This window comes from Bombyx mandarina, chromosome 26 (assembly GCF_030267445.1).
Source record: "Bombyx mandarina strain Sakado chromosome 26, ASM3026744v2".
Lineage (NCBI taxonomy): Eukaryota > Metazoa > Arthropoda > Insecta > Lepidoptera > Bombycidae > Bombyx > Bombyx mandarina.
Window position 1 is genome coordinate 8,129,572 of NC_143232.1, and position 24,685 is coordinate 8,154,256.

The 24,685-nt window shown below is 39.6% G+C and overlaps 1 protein-coding gene across 4 annotated transcripts in view; it reads left to right on the forward strand.

Moving 5' to 3' along the window:
* The window catches only part of Eip93F (Ecdysone-induced protein 93F), a 199,842-nt gene that overhangs the window by 56,749 nt on the left and 118,408 nt on the right, over positions 1-24,685 (forward strand). For 2 of the 4 annotated variants that reach the window (XM_089738809.1, XM_028172285.2), the window contains one exon: positions 9,545-9,653. In XM_089738809.1, the coding sequence (XP_089594935.1) occupies positions 9,560-9,653 (94 nt within the window). In that variant the 5' untranslated portion in view covers positions 9,545-9,559. Of the gene's footprint in view, positions 1-9,544; positions 9,654-17,986; positions 18,125-23,622; positions 24,279-24,685 lie in introns of those variants that run through there. The other 2 variants (XM_089738810.1, XM_028172286.2) reach the window with 2 other exon arrangements.

Consider the following 24,685-nt stretch of genomic DNA (forward strand, 5'->3'; position numbering starts at 1 on the left):
TTATTTAGGCTTTTTCCTCCTACCTAATTGTTGATAGCCTAAGGGGCCATTCCAACTACGCGCGGATCGGTAGGTGAAGCTCACAGGCTTAGCCTTAGAACGTTGATAATACTAGCCCCAGCAAAAGCAGTGCTTCGCAGAATTCACTACCGGATCGGAATCGCGACCCACTGAGAAGATCCGGCGAGAAAGTCATTAGGTTGTGGCTATGGGACAGCAATAGTCTTAGCAAGCTACCAAATTTTAATTTATAATTATATTAGTACTTGGACGTATGAGACGTTATCTGAATTTTATCACGGGAATAAAATTAAATGAAACATTGTTCTTGGTAAGACAGTGAAATTTTTTATAAGAAGTCTTCATTTAATACATTTTATTTTCCCTTCACACTTTCACAGATAATTAACTAATATTACAGCCCTAGGCCTAGAAAAGAGGAATAAAAAAAAACATGTCACATTGCTCCTCGCGTTCCCGCCGAAAATATTACCGTACGGTGAGTTTTAACCACTGAAGTAGGAAACCTATGGAAATGAAACGTCAACGAAAAATTCGTGCCACTGTGACGTCATCTGGCCACAAAACATGGCGGTTTTAGTGCTGCCCAGAAGATTTTAATGTTAGTAGATTTTATCGATAAACGTTCTTGGCTTATTTTATTTTAAATATTGTTGAGTATGAATGTATTTGTAGAATTTATACTTTAATAGGTATTAAGTATATTATTATGTGCAAAGATGATGTGATTTAGATATTATGTGAAATCTAAGACGAGTTCGTGCTTCAAATTTTCCAAGTAAACGATATGACGATTTTTAAAATTTGCTACACTGATTTTATAAAGTTGTCGTTTGCCGCAAAACATAAAGATATGGCATAGTACAGTGCCATCAGCCCATTTCTAGCATGCTGAATGTTATCGTATTTTGAGTACGTGTTTTTCTTAGACTATTACAATCTATTTTAATTGTTTTGCTGACTCTAAAGTCCGTAACAGACTACCGCAGCGCACCTCAAGGAAGGTGCACCGCACCATTTGAATCACTCTCACTTGAGAGTGATTCAAATTTTAAACTTATCAAGGGACCGCCTGATAAAAAAAAACACCTACAGAACATTTATTCGTTAATGAAATTACAAACGTCATTCCTTGTGACTTCCTCTCTAAAATCACTTAATTAATAAATATTTAACGAATTTACAATAGTGTTTTACTCACTGCGGAATAAAACTATTTTATTTAAATAGTTCCGAAGAGATTTTGTCAGTAGCCTTTTTCCCGAAATATCTAAACAGAATGTCTAAATATGTTTTGATGACATATTTTAAAGAGGTATTTATGATTAGTGTCATAATGAATAGATTCCGACCGAAAAATGGTGTCCGATATTTCGGATTTTTTTTTTTTCCTACCTAAGCTGAGAGCCTTGAGAGGCTATTTCAGCGTAACCCTAACGTTTGTAGGTGAGCTCACGGGGCTCAAACCTGATGAGATTCGGATTCAAATATATTATTAAGTGTATAATCAATGTTTCGGATGAGGGCTCCATAATGAATTTAAATATATATAGATAATAGTTTTGGGGCATCGACCTTCTTGAGATCCTATAAAATATGTTTTAATTATTATTTTTGTATGTTTTAAGCATGATAAAATTAGAAATTTTATATAAGCAATCATATTAAATCGATATCAAAGTCAATAAATCTATCTATCTCTTAGGTTTATGGCGTTTCCTTTTAGATTTCGCCAATGTCAAGTGTAAAGTCAATAAATAATGTACAACCCAAAACAGACGGCCGAACTGACGTGACAATGACATTTGGCGCGCTAAACATGGCGGATTTTCGGCCTCATTAGACGGAGACGGAGACATTTACGTATATTCATGTTTCATTTTATGTACGCACTGAAATACTGTTATATTGTTTTCCTGCGAGTTAAAGTGCTGAGTAAGAACGAGATAGATATATGTTTATGTGTGTGCCTTCAAAATGGGTGCTATTTATATAAGCAATTGTACGTATAGAACAATATGTCGTGTCCCTACTATATAGGTCTATGGTTCCCGCCGAAAATATTACCGTACGGTGAGTTTTAACAGACGTCAGACGTCAATGGTTGTCAATGTCAATTGATTTTTGACATTTTGTTTTGCAATAGGACTTTTTGGCGGGAATGCGAGGAGTGAAGTTGTGCGATTTGTTTTATTTTGTCTATTTAGTGAAACTAGAAAAACTATCTTTAGGTTTAAATGTGTAATAACGGTAGTTTATTAAATGTTTAGTACCTGTGAAAGTGCACAAATGTGGGAAAATAAAACAAAGCCGCTGAACGTTACTTCTCTCCTCTAAAAAGTCCACTGAAAAAGTCTCAGTTAATGACCAAAATTTTACTGAGATTATATTTATATTTCATCTCATCTCATCTTATTTCATTTCATTTTCATTTAAGACTTCACCTAAAGGTCTGAGTTACCAGGTTATAATATCCCTTAAAAAAAATTATGCTTAATAAACTAAACTATTTACTGCTATATCTTGTGTTTGACTCGACGCTGCTATGCTCCAGTATTGTCATTTCTAATTCGAGTTTGCCGCCATTATTGCAAGTGTGTCCGCGCCCTATGGGAACGCTTGCTACATTTCGTCTTTTCTCGGTTTCAGTTTTCAAGCATTTTTATTTCACCTGAACGGGAAGTGGGGGGGGGTCTCATTATGACCAATTGCACCCCGTTCTCTGTGATGGCATTGTTACGGCGCTCTGTGGCCATTGTCGAGAGTTCTGACTTAAGAAGTGTTTGTTTGTTTGCGTTCAAATGAGGTTGCGATTTCTTGTGGATCTATTTGTTCTTTCGATGCTCCAGACGGGCACAATCCGCGTTAAAAATAAATCATTTCCGAAGCTAGAAGCTTTATTACTGGTGGTAGGATCTCTTGAGAGTCCGCGCGGGTAGGTACCACCACTCTGCTTATTTCTGCCGTGAAGCAGTAATGCGTTTCGGTCTGACGTGTAGGGCAGCCGTTGTAACGATACCGGAGACCTTAGAACTTATGTCTATGGGGTCTAGTAACCACTTAACACCAGGTGGACTGTGACCTCGTCCACCCATCTCAGCAATAAAAAAAAATTAAAAATAGAAAGATCTAAGCTACTGAACAATATACCACTATTTTGTTCATTATCTTAGCAGAGATCGCGCAGTGTGAATCAATCTTAAACTAATAACCGAATATGTCTCAAATAACGCCAAAACAGAAACTCAGAGACCAGACAAACTCATATCTATAATACTTTTAAAAAAAAATTACACCCCACCCCGAAATATGGGGGTCAGATCCCCCCTAACGGCCAATTTAACCCTCACCGCTGTATTGATTGGACATTCTTTCACACAGGCGCGGAGGATACCCCTCACCCAACCTCCGCACTTGGATGAGCGCGGGATAAGACGAGGGGGAGGGAGTTTGGTCATCTTAATATATTTTTTAAAGTTTTTTGCGCCTCTGAATGTTTTTAGGTCTGCGTTGTGTTTTTTTTTTAAATATAAATTAACGTATGGAATCGTTTCAAAGGACCTATAAAAAGAGGTTGTTGGTAAGATTCAGATCCTAGATTCAAGGATGGTATCTGATGTAGTGATTGGGACGATGAACCTTATAACTCTACAATTGATGATGTCGACAGTCAGCTCATCACCTATGATCAGATCATTAATCATAATGGATCGTAAGCACAGTCATTCTTTTTTTTTTATTGCTAGATGGGTGGACGAGCTCACAGCCCACCTGGTGTTAAGTGGTTACTGGAGCCCATAGACACCTACGACGTAAATGCGCCACCCACCTTGAGGTATAAGTTCTAAGGTCTCAACTATAGTTACAACGGCTGCCCTACCCTTCAAACCGAATCGTATTACTACTTCACGGCAGAAATAGGCAGGGCGGTGGTATCTACCCGCGCGGACTCACAAGAGGTCCTACCACCAGTAATTACGCAAATTATAATTTTGCGGGTTTCATTTTTATTACACGATGTTATTCCTTCACCGTGGAAGACAATCGTGAACATTTGTTGAGTACGTAATTAACAAGAGTACGAGTATTCTTGTTGATTATTACAAAATCTTTAGACGATATAAGAAAGTTTTATCTCGTGGCTCAGTTTTCATTTGCTTCTTCGAAGACGCATAGACTAAGGCGTATAATGAGAACATTTTAAAGTCTATGATTCGATTTCTGGTCCATATTTAAAATAAGCTCATCGCAAATTCAACGCATTCACATATGTATAGACAACATTCTTGATATTGCGTTATTGGAGCCATATAATTTAAATTTCAAATGTTACCACACAAAAAAAAAAGAACAAACATTAGGTTCAACAAAAAAAAGTTTATAAATAAAAGATAAAACGTAAATAATTCAACGCTTGACACAGTTATGTTACGAATGTGTTTTATTTAGGATTCATAGAGAGAGAGTGAGATAGAGAAAAAAAAACTATTTCAAATTCAGAACAAACCGAATATCAGTGAAGGCTTTCCGAGCTGTGCCTTAGTCGAGCTGGCGGCTGTACCGAAACAAAACCTGTGCCAAAACTAGCCGGCGAATACTGGCTATCAAAAAAAAAAAAAAACAAAAGCCGACAGCCCGCCGCGCAACAGGTACAGTCTGCAAATACACGAATCTCGCACTTCCGCAACCCGCCACAGCCTAACGGAGTCCCGCACAGAATCCTCAGCTGCGATTACATTTCGCTACCGTATAAGCCCGTCTGTGACGAGAATTCAAATCGAACACCGAACGTTCCGAGGGAATTTGAAATTCGAACGTGTGACGCGACGGATTTTCATACCGCAAATTTGAATTTCAAAAAAAAAAAACTCGTTCTAAATTTGAAATTGCCCGAAGACAAAGTTGAATTATGTGCAACGGTCGATGTCGATTTTTATTTCGATACGAATAAATTTGAATCGAAATATTTTTAGTTTTTTTTTTATTGTATTATGCCACTATTGCGAAATGATCGAAAAATTTTAAATTAAAATTCGGATAGAGTTGGAATACCTTTATCGATTCGAATAAAAACAAGGCGTTTAATGAACAGAATACGCATATTGTTACCGTTACTCGCTTAACAATAGAGACGTTTTAACGTTAACCTCTCGACGGCGAAACGGCGCGTCCGAAGTTCGAGACTATTGAATTTTCGCTCACAAAAGGAAAGTTTTTCAGGAAATGCGCCTTGTAACCGCCTGTTGAGGCCGTTTTGTATTTTAGTGTAACTCTGACGAAAACGGATAGCGTATTCAATTAAAGTTTATACTGCAGCGCTGAATTAACGTTCAAGGGCCGTCTGTAATTTCAGAAGGCCGATTTATTAACTCTGCAGCGTAAGACACAAATATTATTTAATTATTACTAGTGGTAGGACCTCTTTACTGGTGGTAGGACCTCTTGTGAGTCCGCGCGCGTAGGTACCACCGCCCTGCCTATTTCTGCCGTGAAGCAATAATGCGTTTCGGTTTGAAGGGCGGGGCAGCCGTTGTAACTATACTGAGACCTTAGAACTTATATCTCAAGGTGGGTGGCGCATTTACGTTGTAGATGTCCATGGGCTCCAGTAACCACTTAACATCAGGTGGGCTGTGAGCTCGTCCACCTATCTAAGCAATAAAAAATATTAGCCAGCCGCTCGATTCTCTTTAAATATCTCGTTTTGTACCTATCCGTCTATTAGAACATTGATGTCATCTACTTTTGTAAAGGTCAAAGATTATCTATTGGCTGTTTAACATGAGTGTCACATCTAGATAGATAACTCACTGTTAGCGCATCAATGTCCTGCGTTTAGATTATTCGATACGTATTTAAAACCAAAATAACTTAATTAAATATAGTAACGAACGCCAGACGTGAATGTGCAAATAATATTAATCATATAACGAAAATCGATAACAATAGAATAAAAAAAAAAAAAAACGATACTGACCACCGACGAAAACCGTTGGAAACTAATTAAAAACATCAATTCCTCGCGCGATGGCGGGGGAATATCTCAAACGCACGCACACACACGCACGGCCACCCCCGGCACACACACGCGCGCCGTACACGCACACTACAGTTAAAAATAAGTCCCGTACCGTATCCGCCTCAGAGAATGGTCTTGGATCTGCATAAGAAAGGGAAATAGTAGACGATTTTGTTTAATGTCCGATAATTTTTTTTAAATTAAAAAACGAATATTACGATTCTGTTTTTGAAATTTTGAAACGTTCGATATTTTGTTTATTTTTCTTTATTGATTCGACTTGAATTCGTGGCGTGATATTTTTGAATTTGGAATTGTATTACTGAGCTGGAGTTTGGTATCTATAATAAGCAAAAACTTTGTACCCCTTTTTACGAAAATTGCGCGGACGGAGGAGTATGAAATTTCCCACACTTATAGAGAATTTAGAGAAGGAGTGCAGAATGCTATTTTTTTATAATTATGTATAAAAAATACATAAAATTAATTAATTTTTATTTTATTGAAAAAGGTATTTAACGCACACGCATACATTATATTATACTCTGTTATTTATTGTAAAAATCTGTGGTCATATTGAAAATAGAATAATATTGTTCGTCTTTAATATAAATTTTCTATTGTGTAGCCTTGGCGAAACCTGTGATCATAGAGGTAATAAAGTCTTTGACGATAGAAGCATAATAATGAGAACTTATAGTTAAGTTAATTTAAATTAATAATTATGGTCGAATTTCAAAAGCTGTGGGACCACTAGTCTGAATAAATATGACAACTGTTTCTTGAACAGGTCGATTAACTTAAAAGTCCAATTAAAAAAAAAAAACTAATAAAAGTTAATTAGTATTTCGTAAATTGTCTAGTGCTAGGTTCTGAACGTGCACAGATGCCCAGTTCTAGAACTTATCCGGGGGGAGACGGGGATAGCCGCGTGTCTTAAGGCGGAGCGGGACGGAGCGCTGAAACCGAGTTATCGTAAATTGATCTGGGCCGGGGGTGGCGCTCCCGGCGGCGACGCGCTCCCAAATTTGACAGCGATGGAAATTGGCGGGAAAGATTATTGGTTGCAGTCTTCGATTTTTTTATCGAGTTCCGAATTTGAATTAACTTTTTTTTTAAATACATAATATAGCTACTCGATCGAATTTTTTTGGTTTTGATTCGAATTTGGCGCGTTCGACGTAATTTGAAATCGGAATTACAACATCCGCCCGATCTCGGAACGAGGCTAAAAAGCGGCCGCCAACTAGGTCACGTAGGTCAGGGATGATCGCCCCCGATATTAATTTATTATTATTATATTTACGTTTCGTTATTAGAAATTTCATAACGTTATCAAGGACTCTCGATGCGAATGTTTAGTATAATATAACGAGTTTTCTGCTCGTTTTGTCTCAGCTGTTCCTTCCTCACGTACAGACGACCTCATAAAACCTTGCACACACCAACATCTTAATATCGGGATCGGAACGCTTCGAGCGATTTTAAAATAAGAATATCATAACTGGCCACCGGGGTGGGGGGCGGTGGTGGATTTCGGAAGAACGTTCGCGTCCCCCGTTCGCTATAAAAAAAAAAAAGTAAGAAAATTTTCGGTGGAGCGTGATATTTTTTAAAATAAGAACCTCTTTCGTGGCATATTCCGCGGAGAGATTTTTTAAAATGAGAATAGTTTCCTCCGTCCCCCTCCCCGTCCGTCTGGAGTTCGAAATAAGAATTCGGGGGCCAGATTCGGGTGGTTCGGTTATATTCGAGGGGTGTCGGGGTGTTCCTTGATGAGAACGAAGGTTTTTCGTAGAATTTCGTTAGCTCCTTTCGCTGGGGTCATTGAACGGCGGAGTCGATACTTCGATTCGCTGTTAATGTATACTCTTTGTAATTGGAACTTTTTTTTTTTTTAATTTCAAACGAACCGAAATAGGTACGTTCTTTGGTAATGAAATGCGAATATTCAAAATAAGGACATATTATTATATTATCATAGAAAGCGGCAGTGAGAGGAATGAAGTTACCGTATCGAAATTGCTTTGCAGGGTAGTTTTAAATTCACACTGTGTTTTTTTCGTTTAAGGGTACAAACAATTACTGGTGGTAGGACCTCTTGTGAGTCCGCGCGGGTAGGTACCACCGCCCCGCCTATTTCTGTCGTCAAACAGTAATGCGTTTCGGTTTGAAGGGTGGGGCAGCCGTTGTAACTATACTGAGACCTTAGAACTTATATCTCAAGGTGGGTGGCGCATTTACGTTGTAGATGTCTATGGGCTCCAGTAACAACTTAACACCAGGTGGGCTGTGAGGTCGTCCAACCAACCAAGCAATAAAAAATAAAAAAAAGATATGAGTAGGTACAGAGAATCCGTTGCCTATGGTCTATGGATCAGTATTTCCCCGCTACTTTTAGTCTGTAGCTTATGTATAGTCTCTGTCTACAGCCTTCAAGTTAGCTGAGTGAAACTTAATTTGTCGTAGTTGAAGAGAGTAGGAATCCTGGGAATTTAGATTATCATAATGCAATCCAAGACGCTCAGAAAAGAACATGGGTTTTTTTGTGTAATGCTTAGAGGGATGGACGAAGTCACAGCCCACCTGATGTTAAGTGATTACTGCAGCCCATAGACATCTACAGCGTAAATGCGCCAGTCACCTTGAGATATAAGTTCTAAGGTCTCAGTATAGTCACAACGGCTGCCCGGTCCTTCAAATCGAAACGCATTACTGCTTCACGAGAGAAATAGGCAGGGTGGTGACACCTACCCGTGCAGACTCACACGAGGTCTTACCACCAGTTCTTCGGGGGTATACGGGTTATACGGGGTGAAAATGAGCTTGAAAACGAACAGTGAACAAATGAGGTTTTTTAAGATATTATGAACTTTATCATGAGTGTTGGAGACAGTGAGAAGAGATGATTGAATCATTTCGAATAACTTCCCCAAAGATCACTTAAATACGAGCCGTTGTCAGATTTGAAGCTATATTATTAAGCTATGTATCTCGTTAATACGCTTTTATTAGCTTCAGACGTATGTATGTATGTAACGGAATCTTTGAACATGATTTTGACCCCCTTCAAAACGTCGGATTAACTCGAAATTTGGTATACTTATTAAGGACCGATGGTAATTCAAGAAAGTTGAAATTCAACTAAAAAATGAAAAATAAATAATAGTTTAAAGAAACTAACAAAATACGCTTTTATAGAAAATCCAACTAAAGAATAGTGGTGCCTACCCGCGCGGACTCACAAGAGGTCCTACCACCAGTAAATACGCAAATTGTAATTGTGCGGGTTTGATTTTTATTACACGATGTTATTCCTTCACTGTAAAAGTCAATCGTGAACATTTGTTGAGTACGTATTTCATTAGAAAAATTGGTACCCGCCAACGGGATTCGAACACCGGTGCATCGCTATATAGGTATATGAATGCACCGGACGTCTTATCCCTTAGGCCACGACAACTTCTATGAAACTCTGCTTTACGTGTGTTTGTTTGCTTACAGGGTGTTCGATGTGCCATGGCGGAGTGCTCATTCGCGCGGTGCCAGCAGGAACGTAGAGCCATACGCAAGGAGCTACAGCGCTGGACCAAGAACATGGTCTACATACTGGGTAAGTCCATTCCCAGACTAGAGATGTTCGGTGCAGTGTGCTCAGTGCGAGTTTTTTAACGTTTTCGATAGCGTAAAAGTTAACCCAATTTTGTATGCAATTGGAACAGCGCCCCTAGCGGCAAACGTAGCCAAACGATTCCATACAAATTGGAGTTAACTTTTACGTTATCGAGAATGTTAAAAAGCTCACACTAAGCACACAGATGTCAATTGTGATACGCCAAAAGTAGCTTTATCGGTCGTTAATGCAATAAGATTTCGGGCTAATATCTCGATGTGTTGATGTCCACGGGCGCTATTAGCCACCAGTCCAAAGGTTCAGCGAAGTAGTGCTTTTATTAATTTATTACGCTTCATGTCAAATTTGCATTGGCGGACTTAATGCCTATGCATTCTCTACCAGTCAACCAAAAGCAGTACAGAGTGAATAGTGGTAGGTGCAATGAGATTTATATGAAATTACAAATACATACATGTACACACACACATAAATATAATAGCTTATACAGTTTTCAAAGGAAAATATTAATAAATTCACTTAACAAATAACTTTATCTATATAATTAATACGTGAAGCAAAAACTTTGTATCCCTTTTTACGAAAATTGCGCGGACGGAGGAGTATGAAATTTTCGACACTTATAGAGAATATAGAGAAGAAGTGCACAATGCTAATATATTTTAAAATAATGCATAAAATAAACATTAAATCAATAAAGAAAACATTAGACACTACATACCATGTATTGACGCACACACGCATGCATACTATTTATTTATTGTCAAACTTTTGTTCTTGACGTCTGTGGTCAAACTGAGAATAGATAAAATATTGTTTGCCGTTTTTAATATTTTTTATAGTGTAGTCTTGGCGAAATTTGTGATTATAGAAGTATAAAATACAATAATAATAGTGTACAAACTTACAATTCCAATTAATTATAGTCGAATTTCGACTACTGCAGGGTCACTAGTCTTAATAAATTCATGACAATTCTCCTAGCTTCTCCAAAAGCATTCGCCGAACCCTTAACTTGAACGCGCACCGGTTAGCTAGCTTTTACTAGAGCAGATGTTGGTAAGCGCGCACCTCCCAGTCAGAGTAAATCCAGAATAGCCCCTCCAAAAAAAAAAGGCAAATGCGAGGCAAAAACGCAAACAGCAAAAAAGCCCATACGAATTTACGGAATACGATGAGATATTTCTTTTTCCGAATCCCCAATATCGGAATGGTAAAATGATGACCGAAAATAAAAGCCGTGGAAGCGAACGAGGTCAATTGGACGATACTGCGGCAGGCGGCGGTAAATATTCGCGAACACTCACGCGGCACGGCGGCCGGGCACCATTCCGACTATAATATCGTCGGTTCAATAGAAATACGAAAACAAAAAAAAATGTTTTTGATGCAAATACGTAAACTGCAATTCAATGCGTGTGTTTTTTTATTGCTTAGATGGGTGGACGAGTTCACGTCCCACTTGTAGCAAAGTGGTTACCCGAACACATAGACACTCCGCCACCTATTTTGAGATATAAGTTCTAAGGTTTCAGTATGGTTACAACGGCTGCCCCACCCTTCGAACCGAAACTTACATTACTGCTTCATGTATGTTCGTGTGTATGTTAATTACGTCATCACCTCGTCGATATATCGTTGGTAGCAGGGCTATTCCAATTACGCGCCCACCAGGACCACGTCATACACTTACATCTTAAGACAGGAAGGTGAATGTTCATAGAACGGTCTTAACCCATAGACACAGTCCACTGAGTTTCTCGCCGGATCTTCTCAGTGGGTCGCGTTTCCGATCCGGTGGTAGATTCTGTGGAGAACTGCTCTCGCTAGAGCCAGTGTTAGCAACACTCCCGGTTTGAGCCCCGAATTCACCTATACGTTAGGGCGAAGCTGAAATAGCCTCTCAAAATTGCCGTCAAATTAAAAAGCCGGATTGCTTAAAGGCAGAAATATTAAAAATGGCGGCACGCACAACTAGATAAACGCAAAGATCTAAATAAATGAGAAACTTCAAACAAGACGTCTCTAATTTTACAAATTCCTTGGACTGATTTGCCAAAACCAATTAATTCTCAAAGGCCGTCTGATAGATTGTACATTGAATCAAATTATTGTAACGTGCCCGCGAAGAAAGCTAAAGCTCTCCGAGACGAAAGCTCTCAATATTTTTAAGAACGCAATGTATAGCGCGCGGGGTCATCAACCGTCCGACACATTGTCGTCGTCGTCGTGGCCTAAAGGATAAGACGTCCGATGCATTCGTGTTGAGCGATACACCGGTGTTCGAATCCCGCAGACGGGTACCAATTTTTCTAATGAAATACGTACTCAACAAATATTCACGATTGATTATTATGTATGTTATATTATATTATATATGTTACTGGTGGTAAGACCTCTTGTAACCGCGCGGGTAGGTGCCACCACGCCGCCTATTTCTGCCGTGAAGCAGTAATGCGTTTCGGTTTGAAGGGTGGAGCAGCCGTTGTAACTATACTGAGATCTTAGAACTCATATCTCAAGGTGGGTGGCGCATTTACGTTGTAGATGTCTGTAGGCTCCAGTAACCACTTTACACCAGTTGGGCTGTGAGTTCGTCCACCCATCTAAGCATTAAAAAAAATATATATATACGTTAACAGTGTAGCAAAAATAAAATCTCTAATATCTAAGAGCGGTCTTCCTCGAACACAAACAAACACTTGTTACACTATGAAATGTTTCATTATATTATATTCTGAATATGAACAAAGTTTGTCCGCAAGCGAATTTCGACCTTAACGCGCCCTCGATTCAGTACAATTAAGACCGTTCTCTTTTAAAGCAATAATCGTTTTATAAGACATTTGTCTGCGTTTGAATGCCCCAAACCCTGCATCCGTTATGAAAGACCATTTTGCTAGTAGCACGATTGACTTCCACGGTGAAGGAATAACATCGTGTAATCAAAATCAAAGCCGCAAAATTATAATTTGCGTAATTACTGGTGGTAGGACGTCTTGTGAGTCCGCGCGGGTAGGTACTACCACTATGCCTATTTCTGCTGTGAAGCAGTAATGCGTTTCGATTTGAAGGGTGGGGCAGCCGTCGTAACTATACTGAGATCTTAGAACTTATATCTCAAGGTGGGTGGCGCATTTACGTTGTAGATGTCGGTATGTAAATAATGTCGGCGGTGGTACCTACCCGCGCGGACTCACAAGAGGTCCTACCACCAGTTCCAAAACCGAATCACCCGATGGCTTGCCCGATGTTGGAATCGAACCCACGAACCTCGGCGCCACAGTCAGAGCTAGCTACCGCACTACCGAGTCAGTCTGAATTTAGTCACATTTAAAATATGCGTCCATTGTGTTGTATTATTATTTCGGCGCTAGTTTCATTAGACGAGACAAGAAATAAATGTGGGTATTACTATTAAGTAACTTAATTTGAATAGTCCACACGCAAGGTCTGCTGAGTGGAGTGCTCTGAGGAATTGTTCGAGATGATACCGGCATCTCGTTTTTACCATCGCACCGCCCGCCACCGGAGTAGCGTTCATCCATACTGCCTGGAGCCACTGCGGTCATCCACAGTGCGTTTCCAGATGTCTTTTTTGCCACGTACCATCCGGCTATGGAATGAGCTCCCTTCCACGGTGTTTCCCGAGCGCTATGACATGTCCTTCTTCAAACGAGGCTTATGGAGAGTATTAAGTGGTAGGCAGCGGCTTGGCTCTGCCCCTGGCATTGCTGAAGTAGATGGGCGACGGTAATCACTCACCATCAGGTGGGCCGTATGCTCGTCTGCCTACAAGGGCAATAAAAAATAAAAAAAGGTCAATGACCTGTAATGAATATCAATATAAATAAATCGAGAGTTGAAAGGTTATTTGCATTCCCGATCCTGCGGACAGAATGGAGAGCAGTCGACGTCGCCCCAAACACGTCATTTCGGATCCTCCCGATCCACTAACGGTGCTTCTAGGTATCTCAAGCACCGGTCATGTTCTCGTCGAACCCGTCGCTTGCGACGAAGGACTCGACGAGTAAATTAACCCTCAGACACAGCCCACTGAGTTTCTCGCCGGATCTTCTCAGTGGGTCGCGTTTCCGATCCGGTGGTAGATTTTGCTAGGCTCTTGCTAGGGTTCGTGTTAGCAACGTCGTCAGGTTTGAGCCCCGCGAGCTCACCTACTAGTTAAGGTTACGCTGAAACAGCCTCTCAAGGCTCTCAGCTTAGGTAGGAAAAAAAAAGGCTATTTGTTTTATCTTTTTAATTAAAGCTCCGTTTTATTTGGTATCAGCATCAACAGTCCGATGTTTTTAATTGAACTTCAATTATGTTTAATCCATTCATAATAGTTGAAGAAGTTATTTTGTTATAACATCTTTTTTTCAAATTTTAAACTTTAAATGGCTCTCATGTAAAGTTGCAAAAATGTCGCCTAAACAAAATAACCTTTCCCCCTTCGATAATAAAGATGTATATCGTTATGTTCGTCAGTCATACTATGCGTTGATATGCTATTCGTACGATTGTAATGGAATATGCAACTTCGAAAAGGCACATCTCTGAAAATGAAGAAAATATTCAGGAAATGAAAAAAAAACTGATTATTTTCTAAAGCAATGTAAAATTTTATATATTAATAGTCTAAGATCCGAATGCGAAGAGGTGCGGCGAGGTGCGCAATGGCAACCGTGATTTTTTAAAATCATTATGTAAATTGCCGTGATGTAGACGATATTTTATTTAAAAAAGAAGTGAACGAATTTTTTTCCCAAAAAGCAATTAAAAATAATTTAATTAAAAATACTAGCGGCCAAATTTTTATAGGCAACTTGGTAGATATATATTCTCTTAATTATAAAGCAAATAACCGATGAACGCACTAATCCTGCAGTCGGATCTCGTACTATAACTTTTGAGATATATTTTAGTGTTAATTAGCAATTGAAAATTAACTGGAATTATTATAAAATGGGTGTAGGTAAGCCTCAAAACTACATGTATATGAAAAAACGTGTTTGACAAAATATGCGACATGTGCCCTTTTCGAATTTGCATATTCAATTAAATTTGCCTGTTTCCACCGCGAAGCAGCTTTTTTATAAAGCTCTCAAGGTGGCTGTGTATACGTTGCTGATATCTACGGGCTCTGAGACCGTGAGGTCGTCTACCATGAGTCCAGTATCCTGTGAAGACCAAATTGCATTGCACTGTAGTTGACTCCTAACTAGCGCTTTACAAACTACTGCTTTTCTCGTGAAATTGCATGTTGCGTGCGATAAAGAAACTTCAACTCAGCTCTCCAAGCTTAAAGCTCTCGTATACGATTAGTTTTAAGTATATAAAATAACTTGCTATAACCTGTTATGTTAGATAAATGCTTACTATGCTAGATATCAGATACCGGTCGTATTATCACTTAAATCTGCGTACAGTTACTACAATTGACGAAAGATGAGAATACCAGTTGGTGGTGAGTGGTTCTTCTTTTTCGTCGCTTCCTCATTGCTGAGGGTCGTGACCACCTTGGTCCAGTTTCTGCACCAGCTTCCTCCAATGTTGCCTGCAACGGTCTGCTTAATGGCGGCTGGGACGCTGGTGTTTGTGGCCTTCTTGACAATGTCCGTCTACCTCGTTGGCAATCTTCCTCGACTTCTCTTTCCTTCCCTAGGCTTAGGTCACACCTACAACGACTAGTTTTTCCAAGTTGTCAGGATCAAGTTGTCCGAAGTACTTACTTACTTACTATGATTACCATCATCCATTTGGCCCGGTTACACTAGGGGCCAAGCCGTTTCCTAACCAGAGAAACACCCATTGACCTCCACCAAAGTAGAGGTGTTAGAGCACGCGTGAGATACTGTGAACTGAGATGCAACAACAGATGGTGGTGGTCAAATGAGCTCTTATTGTGATACACCAGTAACTCCAAGTACTAGAGATGAACTTTGGCCCCGGGGGAGGAGGTCGCATCCGAAATAGTTTTAAACAAACTTAAATGTACAAATATAAACTTTTGTACGACGCGTTTGGCTCATACGAGTAAGTCTCCTCACAAATACGACATGAATAGCTTAAATTTAGTGCTCATAACAGGGTAAGAGTGCTCAAAAAAAACTACACACTCATTTATGAACAATATACTTTTTTTTCCGTCCTATGTTGATAGCCTTGAGTAGCTATTTCAGCTTCTCCTTGACGTGTAGGTGAGCTCGTGTGGCTCAAACCGGAGTGTTGCTAACACTGGCCCTAGCAAGAGCAGTGCTTCGCAGAATCTACCACCGGATCGGAAACGCGACCCGCTGAGAAGATCCGGCGAGAAACTCTGTGTGCTGTGTCTGTGGGTTAATTCGTGGAGCCCTTCGTCGCAAGCGATGGGTTCGAGGGGGACGGTAACTAGGGCTTTTGGTACTTAAAAGCACCGTTGAAGGATCGAGAGGATCCGCAATGAAGAACAATATTAGACTGATAACTGTATAAAGTATCACATGGAAACATTTATTAAGTAAAATTCAAAGTACGCCAATCGAAAAATCGTTAGAGTTTAATTATAATGTAAGAAATGCGCGTACTGATTAGAATTCGGCGTGTTACGGGAAGACGTTGTGTGTCTTCGGCGCGTACTGTGTGTGTGTGTGTGTGTGCGAACCAGTGCACCTGGCGCTTCTACAATGTGCGCAAACAATCCTAGACAAATACAAAATTTTATTATAAATCCTCATTTGTCGTGTAGTGACTTTACAATAAATACTCAAGGTTTTTGACGTGATAACGTCTTATAAAACGATGAACATCGGCTGCACGCACGAAAAAGTGTCACGTTCCGCCTGAGCTTGAGCGTGCAAGCGAGAGGCACGATCGGCCCATGCGTTGGCTTGTGACACATTTAATTTTAGCTTTCTTCTCGCGTGACGTCAGAGCTAGCGATTCGGCCTTACAGACAACCAATTGATTTTTTTTCAGTGGCTTAACAATATTTTTCTTTTCGATCGTTCGCAATATAAACAATAACTCAACATCGATAGGCAACAGCTAAAATTGCGTTAGATTCTACCCGATGATATGTAGGCGAAGTAAAATGTCCCTTAGAAATAAGGTGACACTCTACAAAACTTGCATACGCCCCGTCATGACCTATGCAAGTGTAGTGTTCGCTCACGCGGCCCGCATACACCTAAAAACATTTCAAATTATTCAATCCCGTTTTTGCAGGATAGCCGTCGGAGCCCCGTGGTTCGTCAGGAACGTCGACCTCCATGACGACCTGGACTTAGAGTCCATCAGTAAGTATCTTCAGTCGGCGTCCATGCGCCACTTCGATAAAGCGGCACGACACGAGAACCCTCTCATCGTGGCCGCCGGTAACTACATTCCCGATCCTGCGGACAGAATGGAAAGCAGTCGACGTCGCCCAAAACACGTTATCTCGGATCCTCCCGATCCACTAACGGTGCTTTTAGGTACTTCAAGCACCGGTCACCGTTCTCGTCGAACCCGTCGCTTGCGACGAAGGGCTCGACGAGTAAATTAACTCTCAGACACAGCCCACTGAGTTTCTCGCCGGATCTTCTCAGTGGGTCGCGTTTCCGATCCGGTGGTAGATTCTGCGAAGCACGACTCTTGCTAGGGTTCGTGTTAGCAACATCGTCAGGTTTGAGCCCCGTGAGCTCACCTACTAAAGTTAGGGTTACGCTGACATAGCCTCTCAAGGCTCTCAGCTTAGGTAGGAAAAAAAAAGCGTTAGATAAGCAACGTGAGTTCGAATAATGAGTACAGTTCACCTTGAATCTCAAAACAATGCATATTTACGAAATCTCCCTGACAAATAAATATGGTGCTGATAAGAGCGGTGACGTGTTGCGACCATTGTGGCGGGTGCATCGGTCGGCGCCGGTACGCATGCGCGTTCCAGCCGCTCTGCCAAACAACCTGTTGCAAGTCGGCCGGCGTGCACTCATGCAACTCCTCTCCGACAAAATACTCTAACAAATTGATATAATAAAACAATTCGACGGAATAGCGTTCGGATTTGAGGAGTTCGAAATTCAAACGGTAAAAAAATAATAATCAAAAAACGGCTCACTGTGTTCGTTTTTGAAGCGTCGGGAATACGAAATTCGAATTAAAAAAAAAATTAACATTCTCTTTTCAAACGTATATCGAACAGTTCCTTGTAAGTTATTAAGTGTCTTTGATAATCGTGAAGTGCGGTGCGTATAGGTGCTTTCATTAGAAGATAATAAGGCGTATTTTCGAATAAAATAGTTTTTGTAGTTCGCTTTTTAAAAGGCTTTTTTAAATATATAATAGAGTTTACGTTTTGATTGTGTGTGTGTGTGTGTTCGAGAGAAGTTTTTTTTGCGACTCGGACCGTAAGCGAAGACGGGAAGTCGATCGTTGTACGTGAGCGAAGTTGGATCTGTCGAGCAACAAGTTCCCGCCTGATGGTTTACCCGGTAACTGTGCCACTGTCACACTAACACACTACACCACAAAAAAAAAAGGATTCAATTAAAATTTTTTTTTTAGTAATATCCATTTTCACGTTTCTATTTCTCTATGTACTCCACAGAAGTATAAGTTTTTAAAAAATTCTGTATATAAAAATACAGTTTAATGTGCTTATTCGCTAATCCAGCGGTGGGTGTTCGAGTCGTCTTAGATAAGGTAATGGGAGATTTCTTTTGTTTTAAGACAAACGCCATCTTAGGTCGATGACAAAAAACTGTCATGGCGGCCAGACTTTGTTCTAGTTTTCGTAATTCGAATAAAATTTTATGAAAAAAAAATCTAAATTCATTTTTAGTAAAGTTACATGAATAGGACAAAGCGAAACGATTGTGTGCAATGAGATATCGATTAAAGGAGAAAGATAATTTGTGTTTAGATTTTTCAAAGGTATTAAAATGTATTCTAATATTTAATGACAAATTCATGCGTGTAGGATTATTCCTAAAAACCACTAAATACTTAAAAACTTTTTTTGAACGGCTTATTATATTATTTTTTGCCAAAAATCTAATTTATGTAGAAAAGCCGCCCATTCGGGCACGAACCTGTCACCCGCAGTTATAGCCCACGTATTTCGGCCACTCACCCGTGAGATGTCAGTAACACTGTCGGGCGTCTACGCAAAAATATGACATTTAGGATCAACGTCCATCAAGACATTTTATACTAAGTCCGTTTGTTAATTTTGTCACTTATGTAAAAGTCTAAAAATTATCGATTTTGGAACTGAGCATTCGCAGTTTTAAAATATAAAATCGCATTAATAACGAAGCCAAAAAATAATCTATTACTAGTCTCCGAAGTGGTTAGAATTCAAATAAAGAATGAAGCGTTCCAAATTCAAATTGTCACTTTGTATTTTATTACGTAAGTACTTATTTATAACATAGGTCACCTAAAAAAAAACAAATTCAAATATTCGAATGTGACAATTGATAAACCGTAGCTTTGTTGTAGCACGCTCCGTAGCACTTTCTGCACTTGCTACGAATAGCCCATACACGGAAGTTGCTACGACAATTTTTTTAATGTTTGTTTCCCAAAATTCGTAGGAGCAACGCTGTGACGTCACATAAGAAGTTTTGGATTATTTTGAAAATAGTATTTGTTCTAATGGTTTTATGACCTCTCTCTCTCTCTCTCTCTCTCTTTCCAGCTATTTATCCCACACGGTGGTGGGGTCAGCTTTCCTTACTTTACTCCTCTACTTCGCTTTGTCTTCAACATCCTTGTCAGCAACATTGCATTCCCTTTTATCCTTCAGTACTACATCCTTAGACCTTGTCTTGGTCTACCTCTCTCCGAGCACTACATCCTTCCACCATGTCTTGAGTCTACCTCTAGGACTCCGAACTGCTTATGAACCGTTTTGCTGAAATTATCACGTGAACCACGACTCCCACCTTGAGGCATGAGGTCGGTGTCTCACTAGTGTAACCAGCGTGTCACGCTTAAAACCGGAATCCATGATTGCTTTGCGGCCGAATTATTGGGATAGCTGTACCCACCCGTGCGAGTTTACAACGTGCTCAAAAAACTCAGTTCATGCGAGGTGCCGTTTTAGGTAGTGACGTGTTGTGGTCACGAATGCTCATGAATAACGTGACCATACGTCCCGCTTTGGGCGCGATTGTCCCGCTGTCCCCAACGAGAACAAAAATGTCCTGCTTTCATTTATCTGTTGTGGATGTGTTTATTAGAAACTAACCGAATACTTACTGATCTCAAATCCTTATTGTATTACAAAATACATACTAAAGTAACTCTAATTTTGATGTAGAAAAGTAATTTTTTGTTGCGAAATCTATATCTATCTATACATATAAAAATGAATTGCTGTTCGTTAGTCTCGCTAAAACTCAAGAACGGCTGGACCGATTTGGCTAATTTTGGTCTTGAATTATTTGCGGAAGCCCAGAGAAGGTTTAAAAGATATTGAAAAATTTGGAAATGCTCGGAATTAAATAAAAATAACTATTTTGTTTTTCCTTTGACGTGTCCCCCGTCGGATGGATTCCTTTTGTTTGTTTTAAGTTTATTTTATACAAAAGCTTAGGTCTTTTATCGATTGAGGCACTACAAAGTCTGCCGGGTCTGCTAGTTATTTATAAATATTATTTTAAGGGCAAGTTGGTGTAAGAATTAAGATGTCAGTGAGGGTAAGATAACATAATAAATTATTTCAAGTCATTTTTTTTAAACAATTGTTTTTATTTTGCACTTAAATATTACATATTACTCCGACGTACCCTATACATGCATGTATTTATTTATATACGAAATAACGTAGGCGTTACGCTTTGACACGAAAAAAACGTCACGTTGTCTATTTCTGCCGTGAAGCAGTAATGCGTTTCGGTTTGAAGGGCGGGGCAGCCGCTGTAACTATACTTGAGACCTTAGAACTTATATCTCAAGAGGGGTGGCGCATTCACGTTGTAGATGTCTATGGGCTCCAGTAACCACTTAACACCAGGTGGGCCGTGAGCTCGTCCATCCACCTATGCAATAAAAAAATATCTTCTTAGTGGCTCGCGATTCCAATCCGGTGGTAGATTCAACGATGCACTGCTCTTGCTAGGGCTAGTGTTATCAATTCTTTCAAGTTGAGTCTGTGAGTTCACTTGCTGCATCACTCACTTATCGCATAGGTGGATGGATGTGCTCACAGCCAACCTGGTGTTAAGTGGTTACCAGAGCCCATAGACATCTACAACGTAAATGCCGCCACCGACCTTGAGATATGAGTTCTAAGGTCTCATAGTTACAACGGCTGTCCCTCCCTTCAAACCGAAACGCATTGCTGCTTCACGGCAGAAATAGGCGGGGTGGTGGTACCTAACCGCGCGGACTCAAAAGAGGTCCTACCACCAGCAAAGATCCGGCGAGAAACTCAGTGGGTATTATTAATGTAAGAAATCTTGTATATGCATGTAACAGTACCTATCGTATCGAAAACATTTTAAAATATAATGCCTAAGTACTGACTTCAGGATTTAATTAGACCCCACAAAGCTAGATACCGCTATACTGCTCAAGTCGCGAAGCAATAATGTGACGAGATAATATTTCATATCGGAGTCATTGCCATACGCTTTAAAACATTTAAGAGTACCACTTAACGTCATATGGGACGTGAGCACGTCAATACCACGCCAATAACAAAATAATTTAAGAGATCACTTCAGATATTCATTGGAAAATAGATTGCATTTCATCATCATTCTCCTATCTTTCTCCCAGTCACCTGGGGTCGGCAAAACATGTTTTCTCCTTCCATACTCCTCTATCACATACCATTTCTTCGCTCACTCCCCTCTTACACATATCGTCTTTCACGCAATCCATCCATTTCTTCTTAGGTCTACCTCTTCCATGGAAAATAGATTGCGCTTAAAAAAGATTGGATTAATTTCTTTTAAGTTTGAACATATAGATCACTCGAAGCCTCTGATTAATAGTTAAATAAAATGATGATTAAACTTGAAATAATACTTGATAATAACGTATATATTTACATTAACGCAAAATTGTTTGCAGTCACGCGCGACTTACGTGTCGCGTTACATCAATGCGACAATATGTGATAAAGTTATTTTAATCATAGATTGATTACAGTTCTGTTCTAAAACGCTAAGGAATTCACGTGAGGACAGAAGATGCGCTTAATTAGTTAGGAACACAACTAACAGTTCTCTGTCTGCCTCCGCGGTGGGCAAGTGTGATGATATCGATTTTGAATCGCCGGAGATAGGTCACAATTTGCGGTTGACGGGGCCCGTTGTGACCACAGCCTTATATAGCTTTGCGGTATTAGGACATCGGCAGGAGAAACTATAAAATAGTAACGACCAAAATTAACAAAAAATTGATATGAAAAATAAGATGTATTTATTCATTATTATTTTGAAAACCGTACTAGTTTAAACAATAAGCAACATGAATGCTTTCCGTCAGCTTTGAGCATCGTGAGCTCACCTACTCGTCCGGTTATGCTGACATAGCCTCTCAAGGCTATCAGCTTAGGTAGACAAAAGAAAAGTAAAAAAAAAGGAATGCTATTTTTGAAATATGACGTAATTGTAGTAAAACCTTGCTCTCAATACCCCATGACCCATTAGGTACTATGAAAAAAAAAACAGTTAACTTTACGTCATCACCTAATTAGAATAGACAATTCTAGGTCACTCGATAAATAAAAAGGTTTATTAATTATTTTGACGCTTTCTTCTAGCCGCTTTTTTTATTGGGATATTATGTATTAAATGACCGTGAAGCGTACGATAAGATTTCTTACGTCAAACTAAAATTAACATACTTGTGAAACTAATGTTCCAATTTTGACAGCTTTCAAATTTGACACATCGGATTAATTTGTCAACGGAATCTATTAAAAAATCCCTCCCTTTAAATTCGCAATAAGTCATATGAACATCATACTTAAGTGTTATCTTATCAAAAACGTTTGCCTTATCAAACTTATGCTAGAGTCAGACTTGAATAGAAAACTCGCGTCTAAACCACACGAAAATAGCCCTTAACGCTTATCGGTAAGTGCTAGAGACGCTTGAAGGTAACTAGATAGTAATTTTCGAGGTTATTTCCTAAGTTCCCTACGTCACGAGCGTTTGTAACGCCATCTCTACGGATTCCGGGAGAATTTTTCGCCGAACCATTTTCTTAGAAGAACTAACGCACACAACGGTACACCCGATTCGAATTTAACGCACACAAACGCAATACAGACGAACACAATCGAACGAACCCACACGCCGAAGAAAAAAACGATAAAAAAACCGCACACAAAGATACGAATGCACGTACGCTAGACAAGGACGGACTATGGAGTTCTAATTTTAAATATATATTTTTTTCGTCTTTTTCATCAAAAACATAGTTGTTATTGTGATTCGTTAATTTTTTTTAAAGTTGTTCCTGTTTCAAGACGTGTGTCAGATGTTGTTTTGTTTGCGAGATAAGCGAGTATAAGTGAATTGTTCGAGGTTCGTGCGAGCGCGGGGCTGCACACCGGTGCAGTTGTGTCGAGTCGACTGCACTCCGTCGGTGTGTGCGTGCGTAGCGCGCCTGCGTGCTCTTGATACTTGAAGGGTTTTATGATTGCACACGATTGTTATTCGAAACAGCTGAACTGTTTTGTTAACTAGATTCTAGTTTTTTACGTAACATCAAAAGTTAGTCGATATGATTTTTCGGTTTCATTCAAAAACCTTTTGTGAGTTTCAAAGGATTGCTAAATTTTACAAGTGCTAGAAAGCTTAATAAATTCGTGAGTGTTACTGAGTTTTTTTTGTGTGATTTGTCAGTGTGCCGAAACGGTCTGATAGAGCATTTTTTCTTGTCTTGCCTATGCAGCGCACAAAGTATCACGACATTTCGTTCCGTCGTTCGGTCGCAGTAAATACAAGGTAATGGCTAAGTACGCACGCGGTCTAGTACGGTGTGCGCCGCCCGTGCAGTCCCGCCTATGCACAATCGGCAGAGAGTCGCATTTCCGCTCCCAGGACATAACCGGGCCACAACACGCGACAAACCGCTACAAACCTCTCTTTTGCATTTAAAAACAGGAAAGTAAAATTACGATTTAAAAAAAAGAAAACATATTTTGGTCACAGACTATACTATTTTTTAAAAGGCGAAAAAAAAAAGTTATTATATTTCATATCAATCGCGTAGTGGTTTCGTATTAGAGAAAATATTTTTTGGGAATTCGTGAGTTTTTTTGATCCACGTACTTTTAATGTGCGGCCGCTACGAGCGATGCGAGACATATCACACGGAAAACGAGGGCCCCAAATAAAGTTTTTTATTTACTAAACAACAAACAAAAACAAAAAAAAACAACAAAAAAAACAAAAATATTTACAAATCGTGTATAGTGACTATATTTACAGTGATGTGTTACGTTTTTATTGTCTTGGTGACAGTGTTGATGTTGTGAAACAAGCTTAAATGGATTCGCCATTGACCCGTGACGTTTCGGAGCTAACTTTATTTTGAGTTTGTCAGTTGATTGTTTAATCAAAATTACGACCGAATTGTCGAACTGGACGGAGGGAGATCCGCCCGCCTCTGACGCATGTGAGTAACCAGTATTAGAAACAAAAGAAATACGACTTTGAAAAATATCGAGTTTAAAAAAAAAAAAAAATTAAAACAAAAAATACGTGATTACAAAAATCTCAAGACAAAGAATTAAACAAACAAAAAAATTGTAATTTCGTTTAGGTCGATAGTTCAATGTGTGTTCGTGTGCGTCGCATTAATACAAAATGCGTTTCGTGCGTGTGTGCGTGCGGCTTCACGCACATTTTTTGCGTGTTTTCTTACGGGAGCGCCCCTCCCTTTCCCCCACCATCGCATTATCGTTTGTCTCGCTCTTTTTTCTATGACGCGCCAAACACCCGGAGTGTGTGCGTGACCCGAACATGTGTGTGCGTTAATAAATTGCAACCTATATTTTGATTGAAGGCTAATGACGACAGAAA